The following is a 16,480-nucleotide window of genomic DNA, read 5'->3' on the forward strand; positions in this document are numbered from 1 at the left end:
TTTTATAATAAAAGATCTACAGGAGGTAACTCAGGATCAGTAATGTAATGTATGTACACAGTGATTGCACCACCAAAATATTAAGTGCAACTCTGGAGTCCACGGGGTAGCGTTTCTCCTTGTGGAGAGCGACTTGTCAAGTTTGCTATGCCAAGGTGAGGAGACTTTTAAGCCGCAATGCTCCTCTGGGATATATGCAACTGGTCTCTCCATAGAGGAAGAGGACTAGAACTATAGTGCCACCTATAGGAAGTAGCAATCCTAAGGCTATGTTCACACGTTCCTGATTTCCCTCCTTCTTTTTCAGGACTAAAAACCGCAGCTCTTGGCAGAAAATGCAGGTCCTTTTTTTGATGCGTTTTTGGTTCGTTTTTTTATGCATTTTTTAGTGCGTTTTTTAATGCAGTTTTCTATGCAGAGTCTGTGTGTTTTCCAGGAAGTTTTTAGGGTTAAAATGGCTGAAAATACCCTAACCCTACCCCTAACCCTAACCCTACCCCTACCCCTATTCTAACCTTAGTGGGAAAAAAAAAAAATCTTTATTTTTTTATTGTCCCTACCTATGGGGGTGACAAAGGGGGGGGGGTCATTTACTATTTTTTTTATTTTGATCACTGAGATAGATTATATCTCAGTGATCAAAATGCACTTTGGAACGAATCTGCCGGCCGGCAGATTCGGCGGGCGCACTGCGCATGCGCCCGCCATTTTGGAAGATGGCGGCGCCCAGGGAGAAGACGGACGGACGGACACCGGGAGGCCGGGTAAGTATAAGGGGGGGAGATGAGGGCACGGGGGGGGGCGTTGGAGCACGAGGGGGTGGCATCGGAGCATGGGGGGGTGGGATTGGGGCACGGGGGGGCAGCCACACTGCAGCGGTTCTGCACCACAAACCGCAGAAAACCCGCAGATATTTTTTTCATCTGCGGGTTTTACTGCGGGTTTGACCTCACAATGGAGGTCTATTGGTGCAGAACCGCTGCAGTTCCGCAAAAAGAAGTGACATGGTACTTCTTTTTTACCGCAGCTATTCAGCGCGGCTTTTTTCAGGATTTTCCGCAATGTGGGCACAGCAGTTCCTGTTTTCCATAGGGTACATTGTAATCGCAGCGATTCCGCATGAAAAAAAGGATGGTGTGAAAATGGCCTAAAAGTCAATATCGACCCTTTAACGAGCCTTGTTGACTTAGGATAAAACCCAAAACCAAAATCTCAATTTTCAGACACTATGTCCACAAGGAGAAATGTTACCCTCTGGATCCCGGTCAGATGCCTCTTACACAGCCAAACCAGATCTGACACTTTGCACTGACAAGGGGCAGTACCCCAAAACACAGTGTCTGCAAATTGAGATTTTGGTTTTGTTTTTATCCTAAGTCATGTGACAAGGCTCCTTAAAGGGTCGATATTGACTTGTAGGATCGCTACTTCCTATAGGTTGCAGTAGAGCTCTAGCCCTCCTCATCTCTGAAGAGACAATTTGCAGCTCTGGAGTATAATTCAGGATGTAATTTGTGGTAAGTACAGGATGATCACCATAATGTATGTATACAAAAGAGAGTTTGCCATTTATGTAGATAAATTTTTTGTTTAATGTACAATGGTGTAGAGATATGCTTCAAACCAACTATAATGGTGCCAGGTTTCCATAATTGTTCCTACTAAAGCATATGATTATGTCATTCTTAGCTAATAACAGATAATTGTCTTGTCCATTATTTTGGACATATATAAGACAACATGAGGTCCACCTCGTTCTTGATGACTGGGGGTTCTGGGTGGATGTTGTCAGGAAGATAGTGGCAGGATGTCATGTCCCAGACATCCAGGATTATCACCCCCATTCCCTTGAAGGTTGCCCTGAGCAAAAGGTCCAGCTGAAGAGACAACCAGTCACCGCCATATTCTGAATTATAACCGGTATTGGCCGATTTGATGATCACCGTCGTCTCCGGGCTTCGGAAAAGCAGAGATGAGACCGCCTGCTGGACTTTCTCCAGACGTTCTAGATAAACTCTCACAGGGAAACTGGTAAAGTGAGCCCATAGGTTGAGCATGATTACAGTGTGGGGTCCTCCACCGATCCCAGCCAATTCAGCAGCTTCATAGTGGAGGTCAGACATCATGGTCTTGCTGGTCCTCAAGGGCAGTCCATGAGCTCGCCATCGCATGACCAGACCTGCAGTGGCATCTGCAGCTATCAGAGGTCCTGACTTGTAAGTAACATGCAGGTCTATCCTGTTGAGACCTTCAAAAGAAGAATATTTAATATCACCTTTTACTTATGAACGCTACATATTAATATTTAACTAATGTTCCTCTTAGTATTCCCAGTTTTGCATGTCTAACATGTTTTTCAGATGGCCATAATTCTATAATTCGCACTCTTCCTGGGCTCTACTGCACCAAACTTCGATGGCAATAATTTAATGTTAATGAAGACTGTCAACACTGACCAAAGAAGGAAAGAAAATGTTATTCCACTATCCACATAAAGAAGCAAGGTTTTAACCTATTTGTTCTTTGTCAAGCTTCTACAATACTATATGGAGGCCAGATGCTATCGCATCGGGAGGGCGCTAATGTCAGGATGGGGGCAGGCTTTGCAGCATTGAGAATCTCTCCCCCCATGTGCTCACCCACTTATCCACTCTCTCTTTCCCCATGTGCTGACTTCTCCCGTCTGTGCTCTTCTTTGACCTGTCTACCCCATGTGCTATCCCCATTGTCTGCTGTCTCTCTCCTTCCTGTGCTGTGTTCTCCCCTCAAAGATAATACTGACAGTACAGCAGGAGATCACAGAGGAGACATTTTGTGAGGTAAAATATTGTTTAAAAAGTCAGTGAAATATTTTACCGGACAAAAGAAATCCTCTGTGATCCCCTGCTGTAATGTCAGTATTGTCTTTTGCTTCCTCCCCTGCCCAGGAGATGTGTTATTCTCCGTACACGGTCAGACACAGACAATTTTTAAAATGAACTTTCGTTCGTGGGAAAACCCCTTTAATGTGACCGGCTTCTTCTGCCTGTAGACACGCCGAGCATCTGCCACTGAGATCAGCCGAATGATTCACTGCGCCAGTGCGGAGTTCACACAGGCGCAGTAAATCAGATTGCCACCATCTTTGTGCAGACAGATAGCGGCGGTCACATTAAAACTGCGCATGCACTCCTCCTGTACAAAGATGGCGGCGGTCAGTGAATCATTCGGCTGCTCCCGGCGGCGGTGTGTTCACGACAGTGTTCCGCTGGTGGTACCGTGCAAGAGGCTGCGTACGGCGTATACAGTTTGTGTGTGTGGTGCATACGGCATATATGTAACACCCCAGGTTCCTGGTTGTTACAGTGGCATTGCTTTCCTCACGGGGAGAGTGATGTCATATTCGGAAGCGAGGAAGGATCCCTTTTATCAGGTAATCACAAACATGCAACATGTTCCTACTCGAGGCCAGAAGGGGGGGCTCTGATCCAGCTTGTGGGTGACTCCCCTATATACAGTATATTCTGCCTGGAGGGAAAGCAGTTAGTTGCTGCCAGACAGGAGTCTGGACCCGTCTGTCAGATGAACAGAGCAGAGAGAAAGAGTGGGGCCGTGCAGCCACGTGAGGTGCTGCAGCTCCTAAAAAAGAAGGAAAGCAGAATAAGTTGTAGAGAGTGTGAAGGAGGAAAAGAAGCAAAGGAGAGTGAGGAGCTGGAGAAGAGCTGCGATTGGGCTCCCTCCATGCTGAAGCACAGATACCGGTAGCCAGAAGACGGAGGTTGTGCAGTAGTCTATGTCTCACAGTCACAGCAGTAACTGGCGGACAGCTGGATTTCAAGTCACCTGTCTACCATTAATACCCAAAGACACAGTAACATCTGGTCAAGATAGAGATCCTGTAAAAAGGTTTGTGCTACCTGTCATGCGGGTTAGTGCCCTACCTAAAGGGAGACAGAGAGAGATCGTGAGGACCTTGTGAGAGGCCTAAGGCAGCAAGGGACTACAACACAGCACCTGTGATCTGGTACCCTGGGCTGTGGCTGCCTGAATTCTACATTCTACAGTAAAAAGATAAAGAGGCTGCAACCCTGTGTCCACCGTTTCTTCCTACACTATCTACCATCTTTATCTATACACCGGGAGCCCTGGGGACCCAGCTTCACCTGTGGGAAGATATACCATCCCTGCTGCCATAACATCACCCAAGAGGACCCCTTTAAGCAGCGTTGATCATCCCTGACTGAATACCACAGGTGGCATCATGAAAAAACTTTATTTAATCAACCCCTTGAAGTCCTTTCCCTTTTACATGGTTGTGCAGGGCCACAGACCGGGTCGCCGGTGCCGTGACAGATCCCTTTAAGTACCGGACCTGGTACCAAGTACACCAGGGCCCTAGTGGGTGTTCCATATGCAGTGTGTGTGTGGTGCTTACGGCGTATATGGTGTGTGTGTGTGAGTGATGCGATGGTGTTCTGCTGGTGATACCGTACAAGAGGCTGCGTACGGCATATACAATGTGTGTGTGTTGTGTGTGTTGCCTTCGGCATATACAGTGTGTGTGGGGCGTACGGCGTCTACAGTGTGTGTGTGTCATGCGTACGGCATATACAGTGTGTGTGTGTGTGTGTTGCCTTCGGCATATACAGTGTGTGGTGCGTACGGCGTCTACAGTGTGTGTGTGTCATGCGTGCGGCATATACAGTGTGTGTGTGTCATGTCTATGGCATATACAGTGTGTGTTTGTGTGTGTGTGGTGCGTAGGGCGTATACAGTGTGTGTGTGTGGTGCGACGGTGTGCCGCTGGTGGTACTGCGCAAGAGGCTGGTACCACCAGCAGTTTCCATATTGAGACACCCATCACTTGGGTGTTCCACCCAAGGTTGGATGACCTGCAGGTCGGTGAACTTCCGCCGCTTGGAATTCTGTGATCCGGACACATCTGCACGGAACAGGATGTGAAGACATGCGTTTTTATAACCTAAATAAGATCTATTTTTTTTTTTTTTTAAAGTGATGTAATTTCTTTGTTTAACCTCTTATTTTACATACTCCATGGAAGAATAGTGTTTACACACACAGAGAGACAGACAGACAGACAGATAGATACAGTAGATAGATAGATAATACATGATAGATAGATAGATAGATAGATAGATAGATAGATAGATAGATAGATAGATAGATAGATAGATAGATAGATAGATAGATAGATGTGGTGGTGCACCATTTGGGTGACAGGTCCGAGCATTTCTACATGAACAGTTTCCTAGAAAGTGGATAGTGATCGTGGGCCACTTGAATGGCCACCAAGGTCTCCCGATCTGCCCCCCTTAGAGTTTTATCTTTGGGGTCATCTGAAGGCAATTGTCTATGCTGTGAAGATACGAGATATGCAGCATCTGAAACAGCGGATACTGGAAGCCTGTGCTAGCATTTCTTCTGCGGTGTTGCTATCAGTGTGTCAAGAGTGGGAGAAGAGGGTTGCATTGGCAATCGAACACAATGGACAGCACTTTGAACACATTTTATAAGTGGTCATAAACTTGTAAATAACTCATGAAAGAATAAAGTTATGTTAAAACCAACCACAAAATTGTTTTTTTTTGTGAAATTCTCAATACAATAAGTTTGAGGGGTCACATGACCCGCTTCCCGTTGAAAAAAATAAAGTTGGATCCAAAATGGCCGCCTTCAAAATGGCCGCCATGGTCACCACCCATCTTGAAAAGTTTTCCCCCTCCCATGTACTAATGTGCCACAAACATAAAGTTGATATCACCAACCATTCCCATTTTATTTAGGCCGGCGTCACACACAGCGTAAAACAATACGGTCCGTATATTACGGCCGTAATACGCTGAAAAGTCCCGAAAAAAGTGGTCCGTAGCTCCTCCGTAGGCAGGGTGTGTCAGCGTTTTTTGCGCATGGCATCCTCCGTATGTAATCCGTATGGCATCCGTACTGCGTGGTTTTCTCGCAGGCTAGCAAAACCAACATACCGCTATAGAAGTGATCCATGTGTCCCAAAAAGAAAAGAAAATATATATATACTGTCTATATATATATAGTGTGTACAGTAAAATCACACTGACAGCTTACAGTAGAATAGGTAGAATAAATGTGTACACATAGAATAGGTATATATATATATATATATATGTCAGTGAGACACATATATGTATATATATTAATATTTATTCCAGCGCTATACAGCTTGAAAGACGGTAATTCAGCCAGGGAGCTTTCTAGGTAATTTCCCACGATCTATGAACAGCCAGCAGAGGGCGCCTCACCGCAAATGAAGCTAAATATAGCTCATTGATCTATTTTTAGCCTCATTCCCTGGGGTTTTGCAGCGAGGAGCAGCCTGCATTAGCACAGCTCCTTTCTGCAAAATGTTTTAACCCCTTCAGAAGGATTTACATCGTTGGACATTACAGATCTGCGGAGGGTAAGTATATTGTTGGTTTATTATGTTTTTTTACTCACAGAACGAGGGTCTTCAGTGACTGGATTGGGCGTTGAATAAAATACTCCAACAACCATTGTTTTTATTTCATTAAAATAATTTTAAATAATGTGTTTGTGTTTTATTTAACCCTTCACTACAATTGGATTAATAATGGATAGGTGTCATAATTGACGCCTCTCCATTATTAATTAGGCTTAATGTCACCTTACAATAGCAAGGTGGCATTAACCCTTCATTACCCCATATCCCACCGCTACACGGGAATGGGAAGAGAGTGGCCAAGTGCCAGAATAGGCGCATCTTCCAGATGTGCCTTTTCTGGGGTGGCTGGGGGCAGGTGTTTTTAGCCGGGGGGGGCCAATAACCGTGGACCCTCTCCAGGCTATTAATATCTGCCCTCAGTCACTGGCTTTACTACTCTGGCGGAGAAAATTGCGCGGGAGCCCACGCCAATTTTTTCCGCCATTTAACCCTTTATTTTAAGAGCTAGAACGGCCAAATTTTGCAGATACACACTACTGACATTAGTAGTGTGGAATCTGCAAAAAAAATGGAGAGAAGACATGGTTTACTGTATGTAACCATATCTCATATCATGTCGGGTTTTAGGAAGGAGAAAGAAAAAGCCGGTAATTGAATTACCGGCTTTCAAGCTGTATAGCGCTGGAATAAATATTAATATATATACATATATGTGTCTCACTGACATATATATATATATATATACCTATTCTATGTGTACACATTTATTCTACCTATTCTACTGTAAGCTGTCAGTGTGATTTTACTGTACACCGCACTGAATTGCCGGCTTTTCTCTCTAACAGCGCTGCGTATTTCTCGCAAGTCACACTGCTTGTCCGTGTGTAATCCGTATTTTTCACGCTTCCATAGACTTTCATTGGCGTATTTCTTGCGCAGTACGGTGACAAACGCAGCATGCTGCGATTTTGTACGGCCGTAGAAAGCCGTATAATACTGATCAGTAAAATACGGCAAATAGGAGCAGGGGCATAGAGAATAATTGTGCCGTATTTTTTGCGAGTTTTACGGACGTAGATTCTGCGCTCTTACGTCCGTAAAACTCGCAAGTGTGACGCCGGCCTTAGGTGTATCCATATAAATGGCCCACCCTGTAGATCGACAGACAGATAGATAGATAGATAGATAGATAGATAGATAGATAGATAGATAGATATAGATAGATAGTAGTGATGGGCGAGCACTAAAATGCTCGGGTGCTCGTTGCTCAGGTCGAATTGGAATACTCGGGAACTCGGCCAAAACAACGAGCCCAATGTAAGTCTATGGGAGACCCGTGTATTTTTACCGCGATCCCCCCGGGGGTCCTTTTAAGGTCTAAAAACGTCTGAAAATGATGGAATCACTGCTCAAATTACACGAGGTCATCATGGGGATCGCCTCTGGAAGCATTCCTGATTCATAGTTCACAGCCTTAATCATTTGTTTCTGAGATTCATGCCATTTTTCCCGGGGCCACAAAAAACACATAAAAAACGAAACCAAAACAGGTTTTGCTTGGAAATATGTTAAGGTCCATACTTTGCAGGTTAATGACTTGCCTGTAAGGTCAAATATTTCACCTCAGACCGAAAATTTCCTCCTCCACTTGGGCTTAGTTCACACGCAGCGTTTTTGAAGCGTTTTTCAACTTTAACATTGCTTTCAACCACTACAAATGCATTCACTGAGAAATGTCACTGTAACATTTAACACCCCTATCTGGCCATGTGGTGTGTGACACATAAGCAGACCCATCTTGTTTCATTTCTGAAGGAGCGGCTCTTAAAGTCACAGAGCCTATTTTTACTGGTGCATCAGGTGGCATTAATCTTCTTAAAGGGCCATTATGAAACAGTGGGTCTCCTAAACTGTTGTAGCCTATGCTGTGAGTGGATGGGCTGCCAAGAATTACCACGCACCACAATACCCCTGTCATAAGATGTCCAGGGGGGACTCCGGAAAAAGTGTTCCATTGAAATCAAGGCCTGCCCTGCTACCAATTCACATGCACCCCAATAAGCCTTTTAACCCACATATTGGATGGGCCCAGGAAAATCCACTTCACAATATGCATTTTGTACTCCCGTACTCCTTTCTTTTACACATTGGCAGCAAGGCCAGCCCTGCTGCATAGTCAGTCATATGCACCCCATTACGCCTTGGAACCCACGTACTGGATGGGCCCATGAAAATCCACTTGTATTTATTAATGGTATGATGGTTCCCTCTTTGCAGAATTATTTACGGGAGAATTTGGCAATTTTATTTGCCATGTTTTTAACACTAAGGTTCAGATACGGCTTTAAAGGGAACCTGTCACCCCCAAAATCGACGATGAGCTAAGCCCACCGACATCAGGGGCTTATCTACAGCATTATGTAATGCTGCACATATGCCCCCGATGTATCCTGAAAGATGAGAAAAGAAGTTATATTTTGCTCACCCAGGGGCGGTCCCGCTGTGGTACAGTCCGATGGGCGTCGCGGTCCGCTCCGGGGCCTCCCATCTTCTTATGATGACATCCTCTTCTTGTATTCACGCTGCGGCTCCGGCGCAGGCATACTGTGTCTGCCCTGTTGAGGGCAAGCAAAGTACTGCAGTGCGCAGGCGCCGGATAGGTCAGAGAGGCCCGGCGCCTGCGCACTGCAGTACTTTGCTCTGCCCTCAACAGGGCAGACAAAGTACGCCTGCGCCGGAGCCGTAGCATGAAGACAAGAAAAGGACATCATCCTATGAAGATGGGAGGCCCTGGACCGGACCGCGACACCCATCGGACTGTACCACAGTGGGACCGCCCCTGGATGAGTATAATATAACCTCTTTTTCTCATCTGTCTGGTTCCCTTTAAATAAGGCTAATACTTGCAATACAACGCAATTTTATTGCAAACAACAAAATTCAAGGAATAGTATGATTGAATAGTGTGAGTGTTAGGTCTCGAGTTCCCGCTTCTGCACAGGGGGAATCTCGAGCCATCTCCGCTGCGGTCTCCCATTCTTGTCCAACCGCAGTGGAGTCTGCTCAGCAGGGACGTCGGTCCCAGCGTCTTGCTCAGTCTCACTCTGTACAGAGAGTTACTGCTGCTTCTTCAGCTTCTGCCATTAAAGCCAGTGCTGGTCAGCAGCGAGCGGACTTCTCTGGGACTAAGTCCTTGTCTGCACACACTGAGCATGCCCAGAGCAAGATCTCCCGTTGGAGATCGAGGGTCATGTGCTCAGGCTCTGCAGCACATTCCATTGGTCCTCTTGGCAGGTCTTGGAAGGGCAAAGTTTCTGTGGCCACTTCCTGTGCTGCAACTATATAAACTGTGCATGACCGCACGGCCATGCGCTAGTGTACATTTGCATACGTGTGTTTGTTGTGAGTGCAAGTCGTCCTTGGATACCCCTTCCCTATTGAATGTCTGTTCGCGGAAGGTGTATGGTTGCTATCTAGCGCCCGACTTATCCTACAGCACGAATCACACATTACAGCTTCCAGTTGCTGTGACCGCCAGCACGGCGCCGTGCACTTCCTCTGTGCTTTCCTTACCCAAGCCTGGGTGGTTAGTGGCGTTCGTCAGTGCGGCACCGCATGCACTCTTGTGCCCTAATATTGTTACTTAGCTTCCTTACACACCCAGTTGCGGTGTTGTGCCAGCAAGGGTCTAATCGGACTTCAATCCTAGTTGGGGTTGAGTTCGCTGACTACTTGCTCGCGCTCTATGTGCGGTACCGCGATCCTGTGACGCAACAGGATCGCTTCCTTCACGTTGGGTGAAGTTTAACCCACGTGTGTATACTTATGAGTACTGCCATATAGTCCGTCATTACTTGGCAGCAGGTTCCATCTCTGCACGGTGGACCCTGGGCTGCGAACGCACCATACTCTATCTGTCTTATTATTTGGTGCGTTCCGCTAGCCCTAACATTACACTAGCGCCAGGGTCTGGCTAGTAATGATGGACAAACAGCAATCCTTGCGGTATATCCAGCAGCTGGAGGGTAGGTTGGCGGCTCTTGAGAGCGCAACCTCAGCTGTGGATGTTACCGCAGTTGCTGTACAGGCTGCTAGCGTGGCTGCAGCAACCCTGTCCATTGCCACCCCTGCTCCGACATTTTCTCGCCTCCCGCTGCCAGAAAAATTTTCTGGTGATAGCAAATTTTGTAGGGGATTTGTGAGTCAGTGCTCTATTCACCTCGAGCTCCTGGCTGCACGTTTTCCCACAGAGCGGGCTAAGGTGGGATTTATAGTGTCTCTCTTGTCGGACAGGGCGTTGGAATGGGCTACGCCGCTGTGGGAGCGTGGCGATCATGTGGTGCAGAGTGCTCCGTTGTTCCTGAGCACTCTGAAACAGGTCTTTTTAGGACCTCAAGTCACCCATGATACTGCGCTCCAACTGCTGGCAGTAACTCAGGGTGAGTCCTTGGTCAGTCATTTTGCCGTCCAATTCCGCACTTTAGCTTCTGAGCTGGATTGGTCGGATAAAGCTCTTATCCCCATATTTTGGAGGGGCCTGGCTGACCACGTTAAGGACACTCTGGCCACTAGGGAGATTCCTGCCACACTGGAGGAGTTAATAACTGTCTCCACTCGAATTGACCTCCGTTTTAACGAGCGGAGGTTAGAGCGAGCCCAGTGTAGGCAGAGGTTTCGGCTGACTCCTACCTTCGCCAAACCTCTGGAATCTCCGGTCCTGGTTCCTGAGTCACATGAGGCCAGGGAAGTGTCACAAGCGGGATCTAAGTCCCGGACCGCTTGTGCACTCAAGGTCTGTCATGTTTGCCAGCAGTCAGGACATCTAGCCACCAGATGTTCTCAGCGGTCGAGGAAACGTCAGCGTCTAGTGGTAGTAGGTGGAGGTACATTAGACACGGCGACGTTTGCCTCTAAATTGTCCTTTAAGGGGAAAATTACTATAGGCTCATTCTCCCACTCGGTAGAGCTCTGCGTGGATTCTGGGGCGGAGGGCAATTTTATGTCTTCTGCCTTCGCCCAACGTCACGCAATACCCCTGGTTATGCTAGCTCAACCAGTAACGGTACGAGTGGTGAATGGGTCGACACTGCCCTCACAGATAACACACCAGACCATCCCTTTTACTCTGTCCATGTCGCCATCTCATCAGGAGATTATATCTCTGCTCGTCATTCCTGAGGGAATTGATGAGGTCCTGTTGGGAATACCTTGGCTACGGTACCACTCTCCTCATATCGAGTGGTCCTCTGGCAGAATCCTGGGATGGGGCGAATCTTGTGGGGGTAGGTGTCAGAGGGAGTGCGTTCAGGTTGCTACTACAGAGGTACCCGCAGATCTTTCCTCTCTCCCCAAGCAGTATTGGTCTTATGCAGACGTGTTCTCCAAAAAGGCGGCGGAGATCCTTCCGCCCCATCGCCCCTATGACTGTCCTATTGATCTCTTGCCTGGTGCTGAGCCTCCCCGGGGTCGGGTCTATCCGCTATCTCACCCGGAGACGGATGCAATGTCACATTACATCCAGGAAAATCTGGCAAGAGGATTCATTAGGAAGTCAGTGTCACCTGCTGGGGCAGGGTTCTTCTTCGTGCAGAAGAAGAATGGGGAATTGCGTCCATGCATAGACTACAGGGGTCTTAATGCCATCACCGTTAAAAATAAGTATCCTTTGCCCTTGATATCTGAGCTCTTCGATAGGCTTCGGGGAGCAAGGGTATTTACTAAACTAGATCTGCGGGGTGCTTACAACCTGATTTGCATCCGAGAGGGGGACGAATGGAAGACGGCTTTTAACACCAGGGATGGGCACTATGAATATCTGGTGATGCCCTTCGGGCTCTGTAATGCCCCAGCCGTTTTCCAAGACTTTGTGAACGATATCTTCCGGGATATGCTTTCCACCTCGGTCGTAGTCTATCTGGATGATATTCTCATCTACTCTCCAGATATTGACTCCCACCGGAGAGATGTTTGCAAAGTCTTCGACCTCCTACGGGCAAACTCCCTCTATGCCAAGTTGGAGAAGTGTATGTTTGAGCAGGAGTCCTTACCTTTCCTAGGCTACATCATCTCTGCCCAGGGATTGGCTATGGATCCTGCCAAACTACAGGCTGTGATGGACTGGCAGGAACCCCATTCTCTTAAAGCGGTGCAGCGCTTTATGGGGTTCATTAATTATTATCGCCAGTTCATTCCGCACTTCTCAACTTTGGTAGCTCCCTTGGTTGCCCTCACCAAGAAGGGGGCGAATCCCAAATTGTGGTCTGAGGAGGTCTCCAAGGCCTTTAACTCTATAAAGTCACACTTCGCTAGCGCTCCCATCCTACATCTCCCCGATGTTGATAAGCCATTTATCATGGAGGTGGATGCCTCTTCTGTTGGTGCTGGAGCAGTCCTCTTCCAAAAGGATGCTCAAGGTCGGAAGCATCCTTGCTTCTTTTTCTCCAAGACCTTCTCACCAGCAGAGAGGAATTATTCCATCGGGGACAGGGAGTTGCTAGCCATGAAGTTGGCTTTCTCGGAGTGGAGACATCTCTTGGAGGGAGCACGTTTTCCCTTCCAAGTCTTCACAGACCATAAAAATTTGGTGTACCTGCAGACAGCCCAGCGGTTGAATTCTCACCAGGCCAGATGGTCCTTATTCTTCTCCCGGTTTCACTTCACCCTCCATTTTCTTTCTGGGGAGAAGAACATTCGGGCCGACGCTCTCTCTCGCTCCGTTGTGTCATCTGCGGAGGAGGAGGAGGAGCCTCGGCTTATTGTCCCCACCGAGAGCTTGAGAACTGTGGCCCCGGTTTCGCTAGAGTCTGTGCCTCCGGGCAAGACTTTTGTACCATCCAGTTTGCGACCGGAGGTTCTCTCTTGGGCACACTCGTCCAGGGTGGGTGGACATTTTGGTACCAAAAGGACATCTGAGTTACTGGCGAGGACATACTGGTGGCCGCATATGGCTCGTGATGTCGCAGAGTATGTTCGGGCGTGTGTCTCTTGCGCCAAGAACAAGACTCCTCGGCAACGGCCAGCTGGTTTGCTTTATCCTCTGCCGGTGGCGGACAGGCCCTGGGAGATGGTCGGGATGGACTTTGTGGTGGGCTTACCCAAGTCTCGTAACTGCACCATTATCTGGGTGATCACCGACCATTTTTCCAAAATGGTGCACTTGGTGCCTCTTCCACGGCTACCTTTTGCACGGGCGTTGGCTGTCTTGTTCGTCAAGCATATCTTTCGCCTACACGGTATGCCAGACAAAATTGTTAGTGACCGGGGTCCCCAGTTTGCGTCTCAATTCTGGAGAGAGCTTTGTCGTCTACTCAGTATTGAGTTGAATCTCTCTTCGGCATATCATCCCGAGACGAATGGGGTGGTAGAGAGGGCCAACCAGACCTTGGTCACATATTTACGACATTTTGTTTCTGCCAGGCAGGATGACTGGGCATCCTTGATACCGTGGGCAGAGTTTGCACTTAACAATGCCGTAGCCGACTCCACCGGTCAGACTCCATTCCTCCTAAATTACGGCCAGCATCCGCGTGTTCCTGTGCCCATGCCTGTGTCTTCTGCTGACTCCAGGGTGGCAGACTGGGCTGTGGAGGCACGGGACATTTGGGACCGCACGCAGGATGCCATTCGGGCCTCCAAGGAGAGAATGAGGTCCTCCGCCGATGTTCATCGGCGCCCCGCTCCGACCTTTGCTCCTGGCGACTTGGTGTGGCTCTCCGCCCGTAACATCAGGCTGCGAGTTGAGTCCACCAAGTTTGCTCCTCGCTACTTGGGTCCCTTCAAGGTTCTCGAACGGGTTAAACCTGTGGTCTACCGTTTGGCTCTTCCTCCACGCTTGGGTATCACCGACACCTTTCATGTGTCCCTCTTGAAACCCGTATACATGTCCCGGTTTTCCGAGTCATCTGCCGGGACATCGGGTTCGTCTACGGACGATTACGAGGTGAACGCTATTTTGGGGTGCAAGGTGGTACGCTGCAAAAAGTTCTATCTGGTGGATTGGAAGGGTTATGGCCCAGAGGACAGGTCATGGGAGCCTGCTGAAAACATTCGGGCCCCACAGCTCATTGCTGCCTTCGAGCGTAGCGAGGCCCAAGGAGGGGGGGGCCCTAGGAGGGGGGGTTATGTTAGCTCTCGAGTTCCCGCTTCTGCACAGGGGGAATCTCGAGCCATCTCCGCTGCGGTCTCCCATTCTTGTCCAGCCGCAGTGGAGTCTGCTCAGCAGGGACGTCGGTCCCAGCGTCTTGCTCAGTCTCACTCTGTACAGAGAGTTACTGCTGCTTCTTCAGCTTCTGCCATTAAAGCCAGTGCTGGTCAGCAGCGAGCGGACTTCTCTGGGACTAAGTCCTTGTCTGCACACACTGAGCATGCCCAGGGCAAGATCTCCCGTTGGAGATCGAGGGTCATGTGCTCAGGCTCTGCAGCACATTCCATTGGTCCTCTTGGCAGGTCTTGGAAGGGCAAAGTTTCTGTGGCCACTTCCTGTGCTGCAACTATATAAACTGCGCATGACCGCACGGCCATGCGCTAGTGTACATTTGCATACGTGTGTTTGTTGTGAGTGCAAGTCGTCCTTGGATACCCCTTCCCTATTGAATGTCTGTTCGCGGAAGGTGTATGGTTGCTATCTAGCGCCTGACTTATCCTACAGCACGAATCACACATTACAGCGTCCAGTTGCTGTGACCGCCAGTACGGCGCCGTGCACTTCCTCTGTGCTTTCCTTACCCAAGCCTGGGTGGTTAGTGGCGTTCGTCAGTGCGGCACCGCATGCACTCTTGTGCCCTAATATTGTTACTTAGCTTCCTTACACACCCAGTTGCGGTGTGGTGCCAGCAAGGGTCTAATCGGACTTCAATCCTAGTTGGGGTTGAGTTCGCTGACTACTTGCTCGCGCTCTATGTGTGGTACCGCGATCCTGTGACGCAACAGGATCGCTTCCTTCACGTTGGGTGAAGTTTAACCCACGTGTGTATACTTATGAGTACCGCCATATAGTCCGTCATTACTTGGCAGCAGGTTCCATCTCTGCACGGTGGACCCCGGGCTGTGAACGCACCATACTCTATCTGTCTTATTATTTGGTGCGTTCCGCTAGCCCTAACAGTGAGTGCGTACACTTTTGTATATGTTAACATACAAAGGTTAATAAGTACTTATATAAGGATTAAATACATATAGTGATTACGTATATATGAAGATTAACTACATACAGTATACTTATCATATCACAGTATACAGATCATCCACAAGAGGCTTTTAAACATCATCCGTCTGGAAAATCAGAGAAGCAACACCAAGACAGAGAACCCCTCGGAGATTAAAATACACTGCATTGGCGTCCCCAATTATGCAGGCATCAGCACACTGTACATGTACAGGTACCCCAGTTTTGGCATCTGTCTTAGTTATGTTTCTCTGGTCTTATATAGTGATTTACACTATATAGTAACTCTAGTTTCACCCAGACCTTCAAGTGGCCACTTTTCAAGGTTGGATTAAACTGAGATATCATGAAGTCATCAGACGAGGGGACATAAACCCCTAGAAAATAAAAGCCACAAGGATTTAGATCAAACCACCACAGGCAGAGTTTCAGTAAACCTTAATATTTTACAATAACAAACAGCAAATATATAGAGGCTTAGAACTGTTTGTGAAGTGAATAAACAAACATTTATCAAGATTGCGTCACTATGAGCATTGTCTGTCATATCTGTAAATGTTTTACAAGTAATGCAGCTATGTGATTGTCTAAAAGCATTTGGTCTACAGTATTTTAATCTGGATTCCAAATCGCCATTTGTATATTCGCCGTTTGTACATTTGAGGCAGCCAAAGTTATGGCTCTCAAGGAGAGAAACTAATATAGTCGACAAAGAAATATTTGTAATGAACTACTTAGCCAAACTAACAGCATTGCTTTATCAAATTTATATGAAGTGTATTGTTTCCAATGTGAGCAACCAGGCAACACAAAAAGGAGCTTTTCAAGTGAGCTCTTTAAGGTACACAAATGTTATGAAGTCTTTGCCAACAAGGATGTAC

At 47.7% G+C, this 16,480-nt stretch overlaps 1 protein-coding gene across 1 annotated transcript in view; it reads right to left on the bottom strand.

Annotated features, from left to right (window-relative positions):
- Positions 1 to 1,608: 1,608 nt before the first annotated feature.
- Positions 1,609 to 16,480, bottom strand: part of LOC138677329 (NXPE family member 3-like) — a 77,182-nt gene continuing 62,310 nt past the window's right edge. Inside the window, exon 5 of the mRNA XM_069767379.1 lies at positions 1,609 to 2,248. Coding sequence (XP_069623480.1) covers positions 1,716 to 2,248 — 533 coding nt within the window. The 3' untranslated portion in view covers positions 1,609 to 1,715. The remainder of the gene's footprint in view (positions 2,249 to 16,480) is intronic.

The sequence above is a fragment of the Ranitomeya imitator genome, chromosome 4 (genome assembly GCF_032444005.1).
Source record: "Ranitomeya imitator isolate aRanImi1 chromosome 4, aRanImi1.pri, whole genome shotgun sequence".
In the NCBI taxonomy this organism is placed as follows: Eukaryota; Metazoa; Chordata; class Amphibia; order Anura; family Dendrobatidae; genus Ranitomeya; species Ranitomeya imitator.